The 9672-nt window shown below is 40.4% G+C and overlaps 1 protein-coding gene across 1 annotated transcript in view; it reads left to right on the top strand.

The window, feature by feature from the left end:
* Nucleotides 1-9357: 9357 nt before the first annotated feature.
* The window catches only part of LOC133993307 (dual specificity protein phosphatase 19-like), a 5161-nt gene continuing 4846 nt past the window's right edge, over nt 9358-9672 (top strand). The window contains exon 1 of the mRNA XM_062432223.1: nt 9358-9580. Within this exon, the coding sequence (XP_062288207.1) occupies nt 9358-9580 (223 nt within the window). The remainder of the gene's footprint in view (nt 9581-9672) is intronic.

The raw sequence follows: 9672 nt of genomic DNA, 5'->3' as shown, positions 1-9672 counted from the left end.
CGCTTGAGTTAAATCCAAATAAAGAGGTGATTTTTTTTTATAGTGATTGGAGCTTTTGTGCTGCTGCTGCTGCTGCTGCTGTCCGGTCTGCAGGCAGCTAGAGGAAGCGGGAGGAGCTGCTTTCTTATTCAGACTTTCACCTCCTCCTCTTCCTCTATCCCTCCTTCTCTACAACTCCCCTCCTCTCCTCACCTCTCTTCTCTTCTTCTCCCATTCCCCCCCCCCCCCCACTCCTCCTCCCCCCTCTTTTTTCCTCTCCCTCCTTCTCTCCTCTCTTCTTCTCTCCCGTTATCCTCCATACTAAAAGATAGATTCCTTTTAGATGAAAAGTCAACACCAGTAAAGCCATTAAAAGCTCATAGATGTGTGTGTGTCTGTGTGTGTCAATACATTTTATGAAATCAGCTGTGTTAACAGTTTCATACCTGTCTGGTGACTACTGTTGCTGTAACTGTAACTGTATTGCCCTGTGCACTGTGTGCCCCCCCCCCCTGTCTTTCTCTGTCTCTTTTTGCATTGTGTACAATACTCCTAACCTGGAATGTATCAAAGCTCCATGCAGGAATTACATCCTATTATACACACATTCAAGGCACAGTATTATTATAGAATAACAAAGATCTAAAAGCTACAATTCGACACGCCGACTCTCTTAAACACACAGCCTCGGGGTCAGGTAGTAAAGCAGAATCCACCTTAAAGTTCTAATCCTTCAGCTTGCAGCGAGCTCACATTGTTTTAATAAAGAACTCAGTCAATAATTTGACTTTTCCATCATGACGTGAGCAAACGCAATCTGATTTCAGGCTGCAGACAGTGAGTAGTTTTCCACAGAGCAGCAGCACACAGTTAAAAGAGTTGGAGTGCAGCCTGTCACCTGCAGCTCTTCATCTAACAGCTCACTGTGACTGCATCAGTTAAAAGTGATCCAAAGTCCAAAAAAAAAAATGCCCAAAATGAATGTAGTGTCATTGATGTCAGCACTAACTACGTGTAACAAATACTTTGTGTTTCCTGTGACTGCTTCACAATAAAAGCCACCCCAGTGTGTCATCAGTTAAATGCTTTGAAGGTGAACTATCAGTAGGAAGAAATATTTGGAAGAATTCAGCTGTAGATGGGTGAGCAGTACACAGTGAAGCTGATATCCAAGGCTGCATTAGTACCTCCAGGGGCCCCTGGGTACTGAAGCGCATGTCCTCCAAACAACTTTTATTTTATTCTGATTGGATAATGCTGCTGTCAGGTGGAAACCTTATGACTCCATGTTTAGTTTTGGACATACTAGGTTTCTGTCAGTGACTGTAGTGACCTCAAGGGCCCCTGGGCACTCGCCCAGATTGCTTGTATGGTGGATCCGGCCATGCTGATATCACTGAGATAAAACTATGAACAGTAAGGCTGGGTATATACAAGCATTGTGGGGTTTTTTTGGTAGATAATTTGAATTCTATGTGGCTGTTTCCTCCTGCCTCCAGTCTTTTTGATAAGCTAGGCTCCTCACAATCAGACCTATGGGCACTTTGAGTTGCTGCTGAAAGGACAGGTTCATGATTTTTCATGTCAGTCTTAAACCATCAGTCAGGTGTTCCTATGAACAGTGAACAATGTTTTCCTCTCTGTAATCATTCCTCCTGTTCATACTGACTATTAAAAGATCTCCTTCAAATGTGCTTTCAATGGAAGTGATGGAGGACTGTATCAACAGTGTGTCCACACAGTCATTTAAAACTAGATGATCAGCTTCTATTGAGCTTCATCAGTGTGTGTTAGTCATATCAAGTGATATCTGACACATTTACAGTCTTTTTAGCATCAGATTCCCTCTTAGTGTTTCCCTGTTGAGCTGTGGTGGAAGTATAGTAACAAAAAGACTTTGGTACTAAAAACACTGTAACGTTGAAACATAGAAGATGAAGATTTGACTCATTTGGACGCTGAAGCTTCATATTAGCTTCACATCAACTTTAAAGTAAATGCATTATGAAGGGATTTTCTAATGGTCAGTATGAACAGGAGGAATGATTACAGCAAAAAAAAATTTTTTTATTTGAGCTCCTGACTGTTTTAAGACAGACTGTGAATGTATCCTTTAATCTAATTTGTGTGAGTAGATATAGAGAGGCCTGCAGTTGAACCCAGGGCTTTCTTGCTGTGAGGTGACATTGCTGACCATGAGCCAGGGTTGAGCTTCTGTTTGACAATGATCTTCTTGACTGGGATCTCTAACATGACTGGTCTGGTTTGGTCTCAGTCTGAGATCAGGGTTCTCTGATGGACCTGACCCATGCAGGTGAGGGCGGCTGCGGCAGAGCTCTCAGCTCATGTATCTGAGTTTTGATTCTCCTCTGAGTGTCAGAAGGATCATCAAGCTGAACCCCAAGTTAGTCGCACACATGGTGGGGAATAGACTACATCTCCCAGCCTGCCCTGCATGAACCCTGCTGTCCAGTTACCATAGCAACCTCTGTCCTCGACAAACAGCTAAAAAACCAGATCGACAATGGATCAATCAACAGTTAGGTTTTTATCCAATAAATGAACGACTTAAACTGCACAGCAGTGAACTGACTGATATTGATGAAACTGTTTCACTAAGTGACTGCTTCACTGGCTGGCATTGACCTTTGACCCTGTCAGGCTTGTTGCATTAACAGCTCTGTTATTGGTCCATTAAAGCTGAATATGACGCTGCAAACTGCATCTGCAGGCTGAGTGTGTGTGTGTGTGTGTGTGTGTGTGTGTGTGTGTGTGTGTGTGTGTGTGTGTGTGTGTGTGTGTGTGTGTGTGTGTGTGTGTGTGTGTGTGATAGCAGTAATGGTTGTCAGATGTTGGAGGAGCTTCCCATGTTAGGGTTGAGTTACAGCCAACACACACACATGCACACACGCACACGGTCTCTCTGGGTTTTCTGACTCATGGGTCAACATGCAGAGAACTGAGTCAGCACTTTCCCTTCCATCCTTCCTTCACTCCTTCATTCCTCCTTCTCTCCTCTCCCCCCCGTTTCTCTCCTTCTTTCGTTTTGTTCTCCGGGGTTCTCATGATTTCATCTCTGTAAGCGTGTTTGTGTTTCTGACGTAAAAGCCTCTCGTATTTGGCAGGAAAATCTTATCAGTGGGACACACACACACACACACACACACACACACACACACACACACACACACACACACACACACACACACACACACACACACACACACACACACACACACAGAGTCGTGTTTCTATCACTTCAGAGGACATTACATTGACTTACATTAATTTCCTGAAGACTTATCCTAACATTAATAATAACCTTAACATAGCCCTAAACTAACCTTAACTTTAAACCAGGTCTCAACACTGAAATTCATGATTAATGTTATGGTTACTTACTTTTTGTACTCAGAAGGGAGGCGAGTCCCCACAACATGAGAAATACATGCACACGCACGCACGCACGCACACACACACACACACACACACACACACAGACACACACACATACACACACACGCACGCACACACATATCAGATCATGGTCACTTTTGGGGACATTACACAGACTTACATTCATTTCCTGGAGACTTAACCTCACTCTAACCTTAACCACTGACACAAAATTTAGCATTTTACCAATTAGGGACATGACTTTTGTCCCTAGTTGGATAACCCCTTCTCCAATTAAGTGGTCCTTGGTTGGAAATTTGTCCCCAAAAGTAGCCTATGACAGCCCTCCTATACATACACACACGCACACACATACACTTTCCTCTTTTCTCCTTGTTTCTCTCCTTTCCTCCTCTTCTCTTTCTGAGAAGAAAAACAAACTTCTGTAGAAACCCGACCTCTGTGTGTCTGTGCATGTGTTTGTACGTGTGTGTGTGTATGTGTGTGTAGGTGTATGCCTGTGTGTGTGTGTATGTGCACGTGTGTGTGTGTGTGTGTGTATGTGTGCGTGTGTGTGTGTTTGTTGGGGGAATGAAAAGGTCTAATTTCAGCCAGAAAACTGTTTCTTTCTCTCTCTCTCTTCTTGGAAACTACCAGAATCTTTTCCAACATAAATAAGGCTGCAGCTGTCCACACGCACATACACACACACACACACACACACACACACACACACACACACACACACACACACACACACACACACACACACACACACACACACACACACACACACACACACACAGTATTGCGAGGGACTGGAAGTAATATACAGCTACTGATTTACTGTAGCTATAGAGTCTTACCAGTAGAGTCGTGCAGTTAAAAATGTAAAGTTTGTCCTGAGGGTGGCACTGGAAGGAAGGTCACGGGGTCATTACAATCTAAAGGGAGCAGGAATGTACAATGAGATGGAGCACAGCAGGGAGCAGAACAAACATACAATTCATGCCAATGTCTAAGTTTTGAGTATCAAATCACACATTCACATTTCTCTGTGGTTGAAAAGAAGTGGAAAAATGATTTATTCCACTATTCTTCATAAGTCATTACATGTACATGTAAAGCATGGCTCACACAGGTCTGCACCTGTATGTGTTCTATGTTATATCATTAAACCTCAGTAGCTGTGTCAGGCTGGCTGTATTTTTACTTCCCTAATCTGCCTTGAGCTGCCCCCAGACTCTGGAGAGTAAGCCTGGTCTGTAGAGATGGGAGGGGACTAAAAGTGTATCGTTTAGTCCAGTTAAAGCAAGCAAGCAAGAAAATATCATTTATATAGAACCTTTCACAGACAACAGTCACAAAGTGCTTCACATTTAAAATCGAATACAATCATATAAAATCAAGATAAATAAACCACAAACTACCTCAATGCCTGTCTGAACACTTGGTTTTTAGGTGTTTTGAGTCCACAGTATCCGAGGAACTCAAGCTTATTGGGAGACTATTCCAAAGCTTCAGGGCTTCTGACTGGAAGGCATGAACTCACCAAGTCTTAAAATGTGTCTGAGGTACACTAAGAAAAACCCCAATTAGAGGACCTAAGGGCTTGTGTTGTGAGGGGGCGAAAGGTCTGCAATATACTGTTGAGCCTGGCCATGTAAGGCTATATAAATGAGCACCAAAATTTGAAATGAATTCTAAAATGAACAGGAAGTCAGCGCAGTGAGGATAAAAGAAGTGACGTGTGACCATTTGATGGGATCAAGTTAAGACCCCAGCAGCATTTTGGATTTTTTGTAAGCGGCGTAAAGAAGATTTGTTCAGTGAGGTAAAAAGAGAATTATAGTTGTCCAAACGTGATGAGATAAAGGCATGTATTAACATCTACATTTCATTTTTAGGTACAACTGTCCTAAGTTTGGTTGTGTTTGGCTATGTTCCTTAGATGAAGCAGATTATTTTTTGTCTTTTTGGACATCTGAACACAGAAAGTGTGCAGACACCCTTTAGACCAGGGATATCCAAACTATTCCATAAAGAACCATGTGGCTGTAGGTTTTTGATCTCAGTCTTCAGACAGTTGATTGGTTGAATCGTGTTCTCTTGATTGGTTGGAACAAAAACCTGCAGGCACACGACACTTTATGGAATAGTTTGGACATGCCTGCTTCAGAGGAAGTGGTGGCATTATTTGACCAAACTATAAGGCGTAATCTGTAAGTTTGAACTAAACGGCTCCTTTAGCCAGGTGCACTTTGCATACTGGGATGTGAGTGAGTGAAACCAACAGTTGCTAGCAGCTAGCAGGAAAATGAATCAAGGTCAGACCTGATTAACAATTCTTCGGGACCTTGTTCCTGTGATTACGTTCTCGCTCCTGCCCCATATATATATCACTAAAAAGTGAGTGGTGTGAATGTTCTCACAAGGTTTTTGTGAAGTATTTTAGTTTGGTTGAATCTATTTCTGTGTGCAAAGAAACCACAACAAGTTTACTTAGTTTACAACTACGAGAGCACAAGAGCAAATAGACACTCTAGATCAAATGCCCTTTGTCTTATAACTGCTCTGAAGATGAGTATTTTAAGGGTCATTGTAAATGGGAAAAGGATGGAAAAAATAATACATGAATAAATAAGGGAAATAAATACATAAGAAACTAAAATTAAAAAGTAATGTATATTTCTTTTTTTTTCCTTTTTTATTATTTTTCTCATGTAAATAAATATACCTAATGATACCTGATGTATATGCATGTGTACAGTTTGTGTGTGGCCATGATCATAATAATAAACATTATCCATCCTCATCACCACAATAATAATGACAATATTAGTCATAATCATCAGCGGTCCTGGCAGAATGGATGAGCTAGTTTAATGGTGGGGGTCACTGACCTCACCTGTATACAGAGGAGAGACAGTTTCTACTGAACTGAAATCTTTAGCCAATCATGATAGCAGGAATGTGGCTCCCTCTAGTGGAAAACCCATCACCTGGTCATATTTTAAGTTTTTATTTTATGATGACATCACAATGAAAATAAGTTTTTTGCTTACTTTTCTTCTTTCTGTTCGTTTTTGTTTGCTAGTAACTTTTTTGTAACCCTCCCTTTTCCAATCCACTAATTAAGTATTCACTTGGTAAATTATAGTATATTATTGAGTAATTACCACTGGCAATACGTAGGTTAATACAGAGAAACTACACCTGAAACACTAAGAAAAACCTCCACTATTACCCATCAAGTCATCTAAGTACTGTGTAGTTGTGACCGTTTTAGCTCTGTTATGACTCGGGTATAATTGTGTACAATGGATATGATAAAACATCTGCAGGAACATATCCAATTAAGAGGAATGCAACATGAATCTAGAAGAAAACTGGTCCTGTGGAGGTTGTTAACAGGTAAGTGTAATGTACATCTAATAAACCCTTTATAATTGAGTTTCACAAGAAGTAGTACTATGATTAAACTGTTGGGCTGTTACCAACGTGAACCTTGAATAACTTAACAATTGTAACTTGAATTGATAGGTAATCAATAGGTAATAGAAGAGGTGTTTCGAAGAATTGGTTGCCTACTTTCCTGGAAAGTACACAATTATATTGCCAACCTCAAACAGTCACAACTACACGATACCAGTTTGAGTTGATGGTTAAAAGTAGAGGTTTTCTATGTATATAACTGGTTATTGTGAGTGGTAATTACCCAATAAAAGATACCAGAATTGACTATATGTCTACCAGGTAAATACTCAATAATTAGAGGACTTTTCTCCCTCAAATGCGAACAAAGTAAGATCATTTTTTATTGAATTGACTTTACAAGCGGTGTGCATTATTAGGCATATACTTGGTAGTTTTGTCACTGTTACAGAGCTCTAGAGAGACAGTCAGCCAGTAGGTCTCATGTTACATAGCAGCAGTTCAGCCTCACCTCCAGCAAAGTCTGTCCAGTTCACAGTTCAGTCCATTTCGGAACAGACGGACTACAGGAGTACAGCTAGTAAGACTGGATTTGTTGTTGACCTGGTCTAAGGTGGACCAGGTTAAATCGGAAGTAGGAAACTTGACCAGAGAGATGGGAGTAGTGTATTTTTCTTCTGGACATTGAGCTGGATCACCACTCTTGTCAGGTATCTGGGGTTTAAACAGGACTATCTGCCATCAACCGAACCAGAACCATTCTGAGCTGAGCCAGATCAAAGCTGACCATCTGAAGAAACAGGTTTTAAATAACACATGATACATACACTACATCACATTTGTTCTCATGGCATTTTTTCTGAGCACATAATATTGTTCAAGCTGAAATGAACAGTGAATGCTTCCATCTATATGATTGTGCATCTTGTCTACAATAATAACAATCAAAACTATCATATAAAGTAGGATCTACAAAACTGCTGTGTAAGCTAAACTTTTCAATGCCAAATTTAAAATATTCTGTTTTTTTCTAACTTGTGGTGACTTTACAGTTTAGAGGTTGTGTTGTATTGTATCCTTTGACTATTGCAGACTACTGTGTCACCACGGCTAACTTAACATCAATATATTTACATGACCGTTATTGATGCCAAGTCCATAGGAGATATTTGTTCTAATTGGCTGACAAGATTTAGCTCTAGTCTTGGAAGTAATCATAACAGCACTGATGCTACAAATATGTGATTATATGAATATTATATAAAAAAATACTCATCACATTAGCCAGAAGAAGACATTTGAAATGGTTGTCTGTTTTTCTTTCTGTCTCTTTGGTGGAATAACTTCCACTAAATAGAAACTGATAGTAGAAACTGTGAGTCACAACATGGCTTTGAGCTAAATGCTAACTAGTACACAATGACATGTGAAGATGCTGACGTTTAGCAGGTGTAAAGTTTGCCAGAGAATAAATCAAGATCAGTGTTACATGAGACCTTTTAGATGACCTGGTTGAAAACCTCGCAGCAAGCATTCTGGAGAACGTGTAAGCAATCCAGAGATTCCACTCTTCAAAAAATGGAAGGCATAACATGTGTGAAGGACCATTTCCATCTCTGCATGATATTCATTTGGCCTGCATTTAGCTTTGTACCTATTTCTGAGGGTAGATTTAACAGAAAATCAGAAAAGGCTTACTGGGGCACAAATAAGAGCTTAAAGAACGAGGTTCATTTGTCTTATTGTCAACAAATCAAACACTAGTCCATTGTTTAATACTTGAAATTCATGAAGCTCTTTTATTCCTACAGGACATGTTAGTCTTACAAATATATGAGTTGTTTAAGAAAAGTTATAAAGCTGTTGGCCACTTTAGTTTTTAACAAATGTTACTCAAATATAAGTAAATGATGCTTTTTTTGTGGGATTATCTTTAGTGATGGATCATTACACATATGATGTATTTAAAGCAGCAGGATTTTGTATGTGGGGTTGAGTCGAGATAAACTACAGAGTGTGTGTTCATGGTAATGAAGCAATTTGTCACTCAGTGCAACAGCGTGGCTCGTTGACATGTTTTTAATAGGTTCTGGAAAACAATGGACCTCTATGAAAAAGAGGAATACAATGAATCTGGCTTTTGATACACACACACACAATACTTGATATTTGGAATTTGTTAACAATAAGAATAAGAGTAGAGTTCATGCATTTACATGGAACAAAATGTGATATCCTGAGACTTTAAATAGATCTTCTGTATAGCTGTGATGCGATTAACTTAAATTACTTATTTATCTATTAATATGGAAGCATAGATGAAGCAAATAAAATAGGACACAGTACAGAACCTTGGGGTACGCCACAAAACAGAGTTGCAGATGCAAAATTAGCAACAGAAACAGAAACGTTTCCAAGCCTGACCTAGACATACCAAACACATGAATGTACCATAGGTATCATCTAACTGCCTTTTATTCATCTTTCAGGTCCACTCCAGCCCAGTCCAGTTCAGCACAGTCTAGTTCAATCCATTCTGGTCTGGTCATGCAGTCCCTGGCAGAGGAGATCCAGAGTTTCTCTCGGACACGACTGAAGAAGCAGTGCACCCGTGTGACATCCCTGAGCGGCCGCCGCATCATTGAGACTTGGAAGGGTTCTACGATCACGGTGGTTGAAGACCCCGTCCCCACAGAGAGGATGCTGGGATATGTCCCTGACACTTCCTGGGATGTGCAAGTTGGCATGGTCAAGCCCTACCTGCTGCTGGGTGAGTAAATGAGATGCACAGCGACTGATTGGTAACATATAAACCAAACTAAATCATTTTTAACCACTATTGACCGTTGTTATAGGTACTAG

The sequence above is a fragment of the Scomber scombrus genome, chromosome 13 (assembly GCF_963691925.1).
Source record: "Scomber scombrus chromosome 13, fScoSco1.1, whole genome shotgun sequence".
NCBI lineage: Eukaryota > Metazoa > Chordata > Actinopteri > Scombriformes > Scombridae > Scomber > Scomber scombrus.
Note: the sequence above shows the minus strand (reverse complement) of the source record. Positions and strands in the feature narration are given on the sequence as shown.